This window comes from Corticium candelabrum, chromosome 14, assembly GCF_963422355.1.
Source record: "Corticium candelabrum chromosome 14, ooCorCand1.1, whole genome shotgun sequence".
NCBI classification, from domain to species: domain Eukaryota; kingdom Metazoa; phylum Porifera; class Homoscleromorpha; order Homosclerophorida; family Plakinidae; genus Corticium; species Corticium candelabrum.
In genome coordinates this window covers 6160102-6172892 of record NC_085098.1, presented here as the reverse complement: position 1 = coordinate 6172892, position 12791 = coordinate 6160102, and the positions used below count along the sequence as shown (strand labels likewise).

The 12791-nt window shown below is 37.7% G+C and overlaps 2 protein-coding genes across 4 annotated transcripts; one reads left to right on the top strand and one right to left on the bottom strand.

Moving 5' to 3' along the window:
* Window positions 1-36: 36 nt before the first annotated feature.
* Window positions 37-1886, bottom strand: LOC134189586 (uncharacterized). Its single transcript, XM_062657903.1, has 8 exons — window positions 1809-1886; window positions 1656-1707; window positions 1466-1569; window positions 837-918; window positions 724-770; window positions 611-673; window positions 358-432; window positions 37-281 (listed from the first exon to the last, which is right to left on the bottom strand). Exons 1-8 carry the CDS (start codon window positions 1809-1811, stop codon window positions 192-194), a joined length of 516 nt encoding a protein of 171 aa, XP_062513887.1. The 5' UTR covers window positions 1812-1886; the 3' UTR covers window positions 37-191.
* Window positions 1887-1912: 26 nt separating this feature from the next.
* Window positions 1913-12728, top strand: LOC134189578 (uncharacterized). 3 transcript variants are annotated; one of them, XM_062657892.1, is made up of 52 exons: window positions 1913-1939; window positions 1994-2079; window positions 2151-2232; window positions 2932-3116; window positions 3572-3667; window positions 3746-3884; window positions 3956-3979; window positions 4233-4306; window positions 4373-4454; window positions 4516-4590; window positions 4675-4831; window positions 4910-5035; window positions 5530-5605; window positions 5661-5735; window positions 5785-6055; window positions 6224-6292; window positions 6355-6464; window positions 6516-6579; window positions 6645-6737; window positions 7123-7201; window positions 7266-7365; window positions 7500-7569; window positions 7628-7720; window positions 7784-7912; window positions 7979-8145; window positions 8206-8265; window positions 8325-8396; window positions 8464-8545; window positions 8623-8722; window positions 8776-8903; window positions 8967-9086; window positions 9144-9215; window positions 9297-9374; window positions 9428-9478; window positions 9534-9601; window positions 9661-9727; window positions 9997-10087; window positions 10143-10195; window positions 10251-10360; window positions 10421-10504; window positions 10567-10678; window positions 10735-10805; window positions 10858-10981; window positions 11043-11171; window positions 11237-11290; window positions 11348-11460; window positions 11513-11601; window positions 11732-11826; window positions 11897-12009; window positions 12071-12123; window positions 12176-12324; window positions 12377-12728. In XM_062657892.1, exons 1-52 carry the CDS (start codon window positions 1931-1933, stop codon window positions 12551-12553), a joined length of 5046 nt encoding a protein of 1681 aa, XP_062513876.1. In that variant the 5' UTR covers window positions 1913-1930; the 3' UTR covers window positions 12554-12728. The 3 variants fall into 3 exon arrangements, with proteins under 3 accessions (XP_062513876.1, XP_062513875.1, XP_062513877.1); XM_062657891.1 differs by having other exon boundaries at window positions 4513-4590; XM_062657893.1 differs by lacking the exons at window positions 1913-1939; window positions 1994-2079; window positions 2151-2232; window positions 2932-3116; window positions 3572-3667 and having other exon boundaries at window positions 3806-3884; window positions 3956-3983; window positions 4513-4590.
* The last annotated feature ends 63 nt before the right edge of the window (window positions 12729-12791 follow it).

The following is a 12791-nucleotide window of genomic DNA, read 5'->3' as shown; positions in this document are numbered from 1 at the left end:
ATGCAACCATAATGATTTCTAGTCTAGTCGTTCTGTTTCTGTGATGCCTGATTGTCACAATTGTATGATAAAGTTTAAACACATCAAACGCGTTTGTATTATGGTTATATTAATGACAAAATGCGGACACCTCCTTCACTGTTAGCAGTCAGTTAAAGCTAAAGTCAACTCATGTACAAGGTCATGCGTCTCTAGTAGAGACTTGTCTTCTTCATAATACGCAGAAATTCCTGCTCACTGATTTCACCATCTCCATCTCTGTCAGCCTCATCAATCATTTCCTACACAAGCAATGAACAAGAGAAATCAAGGTATTCTACTAGCCTATAACCAAATCTTTGATGAGAATTCGGTCACCTGCAATTCTTCATCAGTCAAGTTCTCACCCAGTTCCTTTGCAACTCTCTTTAGATTCTTGAACGATATTTTCCCCTAAATTAACAAACGTCAGGCAGCAATCAACATTGACAACAAGAAGACCCCAAAACATCCATGGATGGAAGGAATCAAAGAAGTATATTTTCAGTAAAGTATTCAATACTAGTACATGCACATGTGTAGCCGAATAAAATATATTAAGTTTAATGTGACGTGTACAGTTGCTTCTCACCGTCTGGTCATCATCAAACAAACGGAATGCCTTCAGTATTTCCTCTTTTGGGTCTTTTTCTGCCTGTCAATAACAATTCACACAAGTCAAAAAAACTCCAGTATTGTGTTTACCATCTTTGATGTCATCAGATGTAGAAAATCATTGAAATCTATTGATCCTATAATATAAAGTAACAAGTTGCAATAATTTGGCTTTAACTATTTCTAACACTCTTTCCAATTGCCTTTTCCTTCTCTGTCTACTTCAGCAATCATCTTTTTTATTTCCTCCTTCTTCGGCTCGAATCCAAGTGCTCTCATGGCAACCTAAAGAGAAGCGTGTACACATGACTCAGTGACTACATCATAATCTAAAAACCTCATTGATACATACACCATTAAAACACATAACAATACATTATCAATACTAATTTTATCTATCCAAACTAAAGTTTAAAGATAATGCTTTGACAACATTTGCAATACAAACAAATTGCAACGACCTCTATTATGAAAAGCAAATTTGATAAATGAGGCAAGTCAAGAACAATCCCGTTCTTTCAGTAACAGCTATGCAGGACACAGTGATGCAAACGTAACACCTCTAGTTGCCACTTCTAATACATTCCTACAGTACTGTACCCACAAATCCAATCGTTCCCTCATCTCAATATATGTATGAAATCTCTAGTATTGATACAAATCAAACAAACTCTTCCTTCGATAAAGCATTCCAGGTACCAGAATGAATGCAAGACAGTCTCGGACTAAATAGTTGTGATGCATCAATACAAAAACAATTAAATTTAATTTAAATGCTACAACATAAATAAAAATATTAAGTTCAAATTGTCAATATATACCAAGCTACAACCTTCAGCTCTTTGGCGTCGATAACGCCAGTGCCTTCAGTATCAAATAGGTCAAACGCCTCTCGAATTTCTTGCCTCTGTTCCTCCGTTAGTTCAGGATTCTTCGCTGCCATAGTAACAGGAATGACAAAATTGGCATATGAACACAGAGACGTTCATCATTATTTTAGCCAGTCGACATCAATAGAGTACCTGTTTTTCGTCGTGATGCGGCCAAGTGGGCGCTTTTCTTGTACGACGAGGCCTAGAAATGCGAATAGTATAACAATTCGACATCCACAACGTTGCCAGCCTTGTCCGTCCAAGTTTGATGTGTCAAACGTATTTATTACAAATTTCTCTCACCATTATATCGACTACTGAATACTCTGCTGTCTGGTGCTACACGCAAGTGTAAATTGCGCCAGTTATACGGGATTTAGCTTAAGCTACGTGGGCGTGTCTTCTACTGTACACACACTATCAGAATGGCGAAGGTGCGAGACTTTTGAATTCCTAACTTGTGTTTTATTTTTTAACTTTTTGCGAAGGTGGACGTTTGTCTGACTTGGAATGACTTTTTCTGGTCGTTGCAAAAGCTTTCTCACTCGCCCTACTCCAGAGATGCCCAAGAAAAGTGCTCGCATGACCAGCTCGTATTGTGTGTCTCTGTAATTTTTTATTTTATTGTTGCGTTGCTCTTTGAAGGGATTGGTTTCGTATCAATCCGCTGGAAATCGTTCTCTTGGGTTGCGAGTCTTTGGGAGTTGAACAAGAGTGTCAAAGACAGGTGCGTGCACGTGCTGCAACAAGTCATGGTGTCTGCCTGGTTGTTTATGAATGAAGAATGGATAGGTTATTACAGTATCAACGAATCAATAAAAAATAAATCAACAATTTTTTATTATCTAAGAAATACAAGAAAATTACCTACAAGTTATCTAGGGATGCATATGTTGACTGACATGGGTATGGCTGGTATCTATGTGATCAAATGTGTTGTCTGATATCTTCATTTAACATTAAGTTCTTCTCTATTAATATTGCTGACTACTCAGTGTGGAAAATAGGGAATTATTTTGGCTCCGACAGACTGAGCCTAGGTAGGACATTCTTCTATGGTGTTGCATGTATAACCAAGTGCCTCCCCTACTGCAGCCATTTTGCATGTAGTTTTACCAACCAACTTCCAAGGGAGAAATGGTGTTAAATTAAAGGCAGCTTCAGTTTTCTCTGGATAAAGCATGCTAGGAGGCACCTAAGTTTACAGTTACATCATTGGAAAGGCCATCACGTCCTAAGAGACAAGGTTTACACTATCATATATGCGTACTGATGGATGTTTTGTCCAAACATGTCCCAACACTGGTGCAGTATTTGGTCGGACAAACAGCATGTTTGGGGGACATTGTCCTATGTCCTACTGTTATTTTCCACATTGCTACTACTCTTTTGTGTTAATAATAGTTATTATGTATTCTCATTGTAGATGGCTACTATTACTGTTGGGATGACCAATATCACTACAGAAATGTCGTCCAGACCTCGTCTCTGGTTGAAGCTTATTGATATTCTAACGCTTACATTCTCATCTGCGAACTGCCCTGCTGGAATTCAACAAAGGGTTTTAATGGCTCTTAAACATATTTATGATGCTGCAAACAGAATAGACAGGTCAGGATTATAACAGTATTACTATTTTGCTTCTATTTGTGTGATCGCATCATAGAATGTGATACAGATCGATTTATTAATTTGAAGGCATTACTAAATTTATTGTAATTTGTGCTTTCTAAAATAGTTTGGTTGCCTTTGTGTCTCGCTTGCCTGCTGACAGATGTGCACGTTTGTACTAATCTGTTTGTCCGTGTTCTGTCTGTCAACAAAATAAAGTGGAGGCAGTTGTTTCTTTGCTATATCTCTTAATTAATCGAGACAATTATACATATATTTATACATGTATACCGCAACCCATTGAATTATAATGTTGAGCACTTTTGTTGCTCAACAATGCAAGTAAGAATGACTAACATGCCTACTGGTAAATCCAATGAAATCATATATTATGTCAAATTGATTATTTGTGCATTGGTTTGCATGTTGCTGAGATATTGAATTGCTGTTTACAGAATACGTGTTGCTGTCATTTCTCATTTGGTTACCTGTGTTCTTCCTGGATTAGAAACCGTCAGTCAGGAGACTTCTGTCATTCTTAGCCCAGTCGGGTATATATACATATATTATATTTGTTATTTAATGCAATGACGTTATGATTAATATAACACATTGCTCTCTTTGGTCAGCACGTTTGTTTCAAAAATGGTTTCTGAGCTCCGTTCTATGTTAAGCAACTGCTCTCTTCATTTTGCTCCACGACCATCTGCCAGACAACCTCTCATTCTAAGGCTACAGAACATGCCTTCATCTAGACAAAATCAGCAGGTGAGATAATAGAATGTTATTGATAGTCTAGTAGACTCTACTGCACGCTATCAAAGACATTTTCTTTGTAGGATCTGAATGATGCACAGCTTCATGTGGGTAATTGTGTGTGTGTGTGTGTGTGTGTGTGTGTGTGTGTGTGTGTGTGTGTGTGTGTGTGTGTGTGCATGTGCGTGCGTGTGTGTGCATGTGTGTGTGTGTGTGTGTGTGTGTATGTGTGTGCGTGTGTGTGTGTGTATGTGTGTGTGTGTGTGTGTGTGTGTGTGTGTGTGTGTGTGTGTGTGTGTGCATGCACGCACACACACACACACATATACAGATGGTGCAAATTTATGTTATGTTGCTAAGATCTACATGTATGCAAAACATCATGGATTTGAAAGTATTTCAACTTATCTAGAACACTTGGATAGTGCCATCAGGTATGGATACTTCCAGCAACATACATATCGTTCTGATTTTCTAACTGCGATGTGTTGAATTGCTAGTTTAATGACCATTTTCAATAGCTGTGAATTATCTAGCACAAAGCCATTACATTGCTTATTGTATATTCTCAACTGTTTTGAGGTGAGATGTGTCTGCTGTACTATGCAGTCTATAGCATTTGTATCTAATGATTCTAAAGCAGTCATTAGGAAAGGAGCACAGACAACACGATGTGGTATCTCAATTGCTTTCTCTGTTTATTGCTTGTTGTGAGAAGGTACCATTTGCTCATCAATACTTTGCATTAAATTGGTTTGAACATTTGTTCTAAATTGGTTTGAACATTTGCTCTTTGATGTAGTGGATGTCCATCACAGGCACCAAATCTGATCTTCCAAACAAAATCATAGAATTGTGTTTTGTGTTACTTGCTGCTCACGAGAATGACACAGGACTGCAGTTGGCCATCAATCTATTGGGTAACCCATTTGATATCCTTGTCTCATATTCAACTGAAGGTGTGTTTTCTTAAAAGAATAAAACTTACGTACCATTATTGGACTTTGTTTAGTACATGGTTTTGCTTTTGTGGTTAGGATATCTGTCATCAAATTCACCTGAAATGCTCAGGTCGTTGTTAGAACTGATAACCGTAGGTGTTGAGACTGGTGTGAGTCCCATGGAAATGATGACTTCTTTTCTTGCAAACTTATTTGGACCATGTAAGATACTTGGTTTGTTAGTTAATTATATGCTGTTGTGAAAACTTTTGTTGGGTGATGTAAATAATTTCTTGGTGTGTCTATTTCTAATCACACGCAGACAGAAAACATGAAACTTGGTCTGCAGTCAATGAAATGTATTGCTGTGAAATCAAACTGCAGTAATAAGAAGGCATTTTGATAAACTGTACTTATTAAAAATATTAGTGCTAGTTGTTCAATTGCATCTGCTCAGGTTATCGATTGAGGGTTTGTTTGACGGTCATTCTTGGAGTTAAGGTTTATTAAGAGTGCTCAATTTAATTTTATGACCTTATTCAATTATTGTCATCAGGCTATCTTCTGTTTAGTTTGAATTAATTAAGATATCTTGACGATGTACTTGTAGTTCAGTAATAATAATAGAAACATCAGCATGTGCTTCTTGCTACTAAAAACTTAAATTGCATGGTTGTAGACTGTTTTACAGCATTATAAAATATTATTTTTATTAGTATTTGGAGCAAGAGACCATAGGATTTCAAGAGCACTGATTGAGTATGGGATATTGTCACTGTGTTCTTCTCACAGGTAGGTATTGTTAATTTCTTAATCACTTTTGTTTTGAAAACTGAATACTTTTTAGGAACATTTTAATTGAGAAGGGTCTTCATTTTATGGGCAAATTGTATCATCTCTTTCCACCTATTGATGCTGTTGTGTAAGTGTGAACTTATTAGCTGTTTACATAGTATTAGTGTTTGTTGTAGGGCTCAAAGGCATGCAGCTTGTCGTCGAGCTGAAGCTATTTCTGTCGCAAGCAACATAATGGATGATGTTATGAACTCTGCACCATTTCTGGCACTCGATTCTGGTTGTTCTGTTGAGAAGAGTAGTATTGAGATGATTGCGAAACAGCTTGTCACAGATGTAATTTACAAGGCAACACGATTGTTTAAACATGATCAAGGTTGGGAGTTGGTAAAGCTACCAGTTGCAACAGTGAGCTTCAATGAAGTGATCGCTTATCCATCAGATTTAGTGAGAATTGTTTACAGTTTGCACAGAGCTGAAACTTGTTGCATACAATATGTTGTGTTGTATTGTGTTAAGTGTTGCATGCTCTAAGAAATGCATTTAATCAAACTGTTAAGTGATAATTAATAGATCTAGTCTATTTTTATTGATTACATTTATTGGTCAACATAGGATCGAGAGATAGACAGACAATTGCGGATGGACATCACAGTGGAACTGCTCCATCTTGCTTGCGCAATTGTGAGCAGCATTTACGTTTGAGCTGTAAGTTACAATGGAGCAGAATATTTTAAATTGTTTAGATACGGAGAGGTGATGACATTTCATTTTTGTATGGTAATGTTCTTCCCAAATTACTCCAGCCTCAACCTGAAACGGTTTTGCCACATGCCACCAGACATACAGCAATGAAGTAACAACTGTGGTGTGACAATGCATTGCTCTACATGTGAATACTTTATAGATTATTTGGAGAAGACCCTTTGATAACATCTGTGGTCGGTTGTTGGACTCATGATTACAAACTCGTAGGAATTATACTTATATATGGTCACACTGCATATGGTTTATCTCGTTTGTGATGTCTTAACAGTTTGCTCTGGAGTTGTTGAAGTTGGCCACTGTCTGTGTGAGCAAAAATGTTTGCAGTCCGTTTCTTGTTTGTGCTATTGCTGTACCAAAGCTGGTGAGATGGACACTTAGTTGGTGTCAAATTTAATGATTATTGTACACTGGCTCAGTATTATCAGTGTGTGGATTATACTTCAAAGCTAGTAGGCACTATTTGGTGTATTTCATAGATCACCTTGTTTCTGGTAGATCTGTCTGTAGGGCAGCTGCCACTTTTATTTTGGTGAGGTATCATCCTCAAGTCAATTAACAACAGTTGCACAGTCACAAATTAGTCTAATTATATGAGGCTAACCACTATAATAGAATTGTTTGTGATAATACTGTGAGGTTATTAGATTACAAAAATCAAGACTTGATATCAGTACATACTAAGATAATTTTGCAGTAAGAGATGTAATGCTTCACAAAGTAACTCTTTGGTTTGTTCTAAATTTTAGGTGTCAAACATTGGCAGGTTGGCACTGAGAAGAGAAGAGAAATTGAAAGTGATTATGGAGGTGCTTCATATTGCTAGAGGTAAATAACCAGAGAGATAACTGTTGTCTTCTGCTGACAAAGATTTGATTTTTGTGAGGAACAGATGGTCTGAATGCTGGTCAGCATATTGAAGACTTTATTACTCATGGTATTGACTTTTTGTCAAGGTTGTTGCCAGAGACAGGGAACAGTGAAGAACTAAAGTAAGAGTACTGACTTACTTGTGGATTACCTATTGTGGCTATTATGTGTGCATACGATACTGTACATTTGACTAACAACGAGGGATAGCTAATGCATTGGCGTATTGTGACTAACAAATGACTCTGTTATGTAGAACGTTTGTAGCTGACATGGCTCACTGTTTTATTCGATCATCTCAGTCATCGGTGTTGTTTTTGGCAAAGGTTTAATTGCTACCGCACGACATAAGTAGAAATGCAATATGTTCACACACTTTTGCAGTCTTCTTGTGAGTTTATGCTACATCACTTTTCAGCCGAAGAGAAACACATTCAAGCATTGTTTCGGGTTTTGATTCAGAGAGGCCGTCGCGATGTATTCAGCTTTTGTTGTTTTGTATAGAAGACGTTAGTTTATGTTGTTCTTGTTCTACTGTAGGACATTCGGAGCATTTTTCGTATGTGTAAAGAGCCATTTATAGACCCAGCTTATACGGCAATTCGTTCATTCATTTATGAATATTCAACCGGAGGCATAAATTCAAAGCAGCTGCAGGCTCTTTGCGAGGTATAAGACATGACATATAAAAAAATATATGAAATGTTTGATGAGGTTCTGGTTAATCTATTCCAGATTTTGCAGCTAGTGTTCACTCTGATGGGTCCGCAAGCTAATCATAGAGGTAGAGATGACATAGCACAAGATTCTAACCTACAGATGGAAAAGGCAAAACAGGAAGTGCTGCTCACAATTACTGGTAACTTGATGGATGAGCTAGTTTCTCATCTTCAACATAAGACGTGGGTTGACAGATTTCTGTTTTCATGTTGCTTTGAGTCAACAAGAGGCTACAATTGTAGGTTTACTAGAGATGTATGGGAACATGTAAACAAACAGTTGTCACATGTAATACTCTTCAAGTAAACACAATATAAGAACAGTCTCTGTCGTGGATGAATGTATCTACTAATTTTTGCAGGACTCTGTATGGTGAAGAATTGGCAGAATTAACAGACAAAACACAACACAATGTCTTGAAAATATTTGACAGGTTTCTTCAATTTGCTGTTTTATTGCAGCTGCTTGTCAACAGATCTCATTTTGTACATGGCATACAGTAAATTTGCTCCTGATGTCATCAGCAGCCATGAACTCATGACAACATTGTCACAGTGTGCAACACGATTAGAAACTATGCAGGTATGCAGTCGTTGGGACTATAACATTATGTCAGCATATCAATCAATACTACTGATTACACACTTTGTTCAATGTAGTTGCCTCGCTATGATGAATTGAAGCGACTTTTGATCCGAATACTAAACTACTTCCTTGTTTGCAATGTAAATGAAACACTGGTTGTAGATGAATCCACAGGTATCTTGAAATTAGTTATCACATCAAGATGTCATGATTGTGAGTCTTTTTAGACAACTTAAAAATTTTACGACAGAGACGGTTTTCTCTTCTCGAATCATATTTATTGAACTTACCAAGAAATTCAGAGGATCGCGAACTACTGATAAAGCATGGTTACAGCAGAAGATGCTGGGAACAGGTCAAGTTTGACTCTAGTACACTATATATTGTTAAATAATGTCTCAACATAACTTCTTTACAGCCATGCAGAATTACGGTCACAACTGATGGATGTCGAAGCTTAGAGGAAAACATGCGGCAAGCACTTTTGGCTTACTATACAGAGTACATTGAACTGCTAAAAAGCCTTGGTGTTGCTCAGGTTGCATTACAAGCGCTTGTTGGGTTGATGTGTGATAAATATATTTTGGTTTTGTAGATATCTGTGGATGGGGAAATTGTAGTTGTTGACCGGTTGTTTGATGAAACACTTCCACTGAGTCATCTGAAGGTATTTTGTGATTGAATAAATGTATATTGCTCATTTGTTGCTGTTATTTAAGTTAATTGGTGTTGTTGTATTATATTTAAGGGTCGACGAGCTATTGCTGTGAGAATGATTGATAGTCATGTGTCAAGTGCTTTCTCTAGTCGTGCACTTGACAGAAAGGTTTGCTACAAGACATTTGAACTGTATTTTGATTTTAATGGTAGGTGATCTAGATTACCCTTTTGGCTGAGGAAGACAGAATAGAGACAGAGTTTGAATCTCAGGTAGGATATCTGATCTACTTGTAATATATAGACAATATTGCAAATTTCTGCATAGCCACTGGATCCAGTTGAACCAAAGACTTTTACTGCTATGCTTCACTCAAGCTTTTTTGACTGTGCTAGGTTAGGAAAACAGAAATTTGTTCTTTTAGTTGATTTGTTTGTACTGGTCATCTTTTCAGATGTTGTGGTCCCAAGTTAGTTGGTTGTTATGTCCCAACAGGAGAACACAGTGAAAGACCTCTTGAGGTGTGTGTGTGTGTGTGTGTGTGTGTGTGTGTGTGTGTGTGTGTGTGTGTGTGTGTGTGTGTCCGTGTCCATGTCTGTGTGTCCGTGTCTGTGTGTGTGTGTGTGTGTGTGTCCGCGCGTGTGTGTGTGTGTGTGTGTGTGTGTGTGTGTGTGTCCGCGTGTGTCTGTTTGTTTGTGCATAACTATATGCATGCATGCATGCATTCATGCACATGTCCATTCATGTGTCCATATGTATGTGTTCTCTTGACAATAATTTTTTGAGTTAGATTGGGATGCGTCAGGATAGTGGCTTTCTTAGCATTTATGATGAGAAGGGAGAAGAAATCGAAAACTGTGAAATTGTGTTTGCAGATGAAGGTAGACACTTGCACATATTTGCACCTTGTGGTTCTACAGTCGATGTTGCTTACAGGAGTGTATGTGTACAAAGCATACAGTAATGGTCATCCGTATGATACTTCTAAGGTATGTACTTGTTGACATACATGTTGATTGTGTGAATGATGTAGTTGCATGTAAGGTGTGGGTGTCCATGTTTGAAGCATTGTTGAAGGGCTCAGATTCTTATGTGCCAGCTGTTATTGTACCAATGTATCACCCTAATGTACAGACTTGGAACATCATCAAAAGGCCAGCTGAACTGTAACTGCATTTTGTTGTTTTGTTTGACCTGTAAATTGAACAACGCAGAATTGTTGACACGGAGATGACAGGAAGTGAGCTGACTTTTCGTTTTGATTTTTCTTCTGAGTGGAAAAGTTACTATGATTACAGGTTTCTATGCTATAAACCTGTGTATAAGCACTTTGAATGTGATTACTATTCTTGATGTACAGACCAGAGAGAATACGTTGTGGTTCTGATGTTGTTCTTCACCCTGGATTTAGTGTCAATGAGAGTAGTCGAGAAAGACGAATGCTAATAAGGCAAAAATCACGACTGACTAAAGTACACAACAATTGAATTTATAGATTGTTGTGGTAACAATGCCGTGTATTTTATAGGACCTTGCTGGTGAAATTTTTGACGTTATTATTCAAGGAATGCTTAAACATGACTGGCTGAAACGTTTTCGGTTAGTCTGTTTGGATGAGACGTGCACTCTGATGCAATCAGTTTGGCTTTAGGTTTTTGGGCAAACATATTGCTCAGTTTGTCAGTTATATGGTGAACCATGGTAGTGCAAATAATGCTATCTTGCTTAATGGATTTGATTATGATCGCTGGAAGAGAACACAGAAAACTGAAAAGGTTAAGAGGTTGGGTAATATGAGACTATTATGCATTTATGAAGAATGCTTGTGATTTTTAGGTTGCATCAAAGAAGGAGATTGTTGAGCAGCTGAGTGATTATGTTGTGAGAGAGGTTATGAGCTACCATGTTCGTGTTGAGGTTGTTGGGCTTTTTGCTGAAAGTCGTAAACGGTTTTTTGAAATGAAGGTTTTGAGCACATCAGATCTAGATGTAGTTTACTGTAGTATAAGTGTGGTTGCTGCATTGTGTAGAGTTTTATCGAAAAGCTATTGCATAGAGTGTCAAATTTTGGTCTTCAACGAAAGGTATTGTTGATGTGTGTCGATTTTAACTATGCAACTGATTACATTACATTATTGTAGTACAAGGAAATGTTAGCTGTGTTGCAAGCATCAACACAAGTCGTTCCAATTTGTGATTTGCCTGCTGCACTAGCAGAGGAGCTGATTCATTTTATATTTCGTAATGAAGACAGGTTTGTTGTTGTTGAGTGCATGAGTTGCAGCTTGAAATTATTTGTTTGTCAGAGTGTGGAGATACCGTGGGGGTAGAGATGGCTATGAGACTTTGCAACAATACATGGGATTTCTTGGAAGAACAACGAATGCAGAATCTGGTCAGTCATAGCAAAGTAGCGTCTTTGTTATTATGCTAGATTTGGTACTTGTTTGCGTGCTCACATGTTTATACTTGCTATACTGCTTGTTTGTTATTACAGAGTTTGTCTTCTTACTTTTGTACATTAGGTGGGTTGTCAGTTTGTGTCTCCAAGCCACAAGCATTTGCAGGAATGGCTGTATTCTGTGTTCCATCAGGTTTTTATTCTGATTACAATTACAGAGTACGGCATATCTGTGGGCATTATGACAGCATCTCTTTTTTATGTATTTGTATTGTAAACTCGTGTTCAGGTAGAAGACGTCATTGCGTATGCTGTTGGCGAATATGTACCATTAGTTGAAACTGATGTGGAGTTGCCAAGTGAATTTGCTTATGAAGTTGTCACGGCTTGGGTTCATCCAAGGTCAGATGCTAGATGGTTGACTAAATACTATTTATTTGCTGATGATGTCACACTATCACAGATTTCGAAGCCTTAGTCTTAGTATTCAGATGTATTGTGGAATCATGGAGAACGGTTGGATTTTGATGATTGTTGTAACTGTTCTTATTATAATCTTGTTTGGCAGCTGAGACTTCGTTTTTGCTGTGCGATACTGTGCTTGGAAGTTTTGAACACATTGTCGCTAGCAATCGACTGTTTCGCTTGTTGGTTAGACTTCGCTTGCTTAGCTACATACTGAGGAAGAGAGAGGAATCTTATGAAGTTATTACGCAGGTATGGTATGTGTTGCATGTTGTCATTCAATTCAAAACAAATAATTTCTTAGGATGGGCAGCGTGAGAAATTTGAGAAGCTAACTATTTGTACAACACCTGTTGTCACTGCTTTCAAGGTTCACCATTGGTTAAATAGAGTGTCACGAGTGTGCTGTTGTAAGAGTGTGTGGCTGAGTGCACTGCCTGTCATTGCAGTGGGTGCATGGATTCTGTGCAAGCATCGATAAGCACAACACTCTAAAAAAACTAGTAGAACATTGACAGATTTATTGACTGGATATGCAGATGAGCAGGTGCTAGCTACACATTAGAAAAGCAGACATCTCAATTAACTATCACATAACACATGTAAATATACTGCACACTATCATGGATGTATTTATTAATAGAAATTTAACCTAATTCTGGCTGGTGCACAGATGTTGATTAGCAAGTGTTTAGTATGGGCTTATTATTTTTTAATCT

Bases quoted from the DNA above. Each gene is read 5' to 3' on its own strand.
- LOC134189586 (XM_062657903.1), bottom strand. The intron at 1,570-1,655 runs GTACTCTATTGA...TTACTATGGCAG, and splicing joins CGCATCACGACGAAAAACAG to CGAAGAATCCTGAACTAACG. The intron at 282-357 runs GTGACCGAATTC...TTGCTTGTGTAG, and splicing joins TGACTGATGAAGAATTGCAG to GAAATGATTGATGAGGCTGA.
- LOC134189578 (XM_062657891.1), top strand. The intron at 4,591-4,674 runs GTACCATTTGCT...TCTTTGATGTAG, and splicing joins TTATTGCTTGTTGTGAGAAG to TGGATGTCCATCACAGGCAC. The intron at 9,479-9,533 runs GTAGGATATCTG...ATTTCTGCATAG, and splicing joins AGACAGAGTTTGAATCTCAG to CCACTGGATCCAGTTGAACC.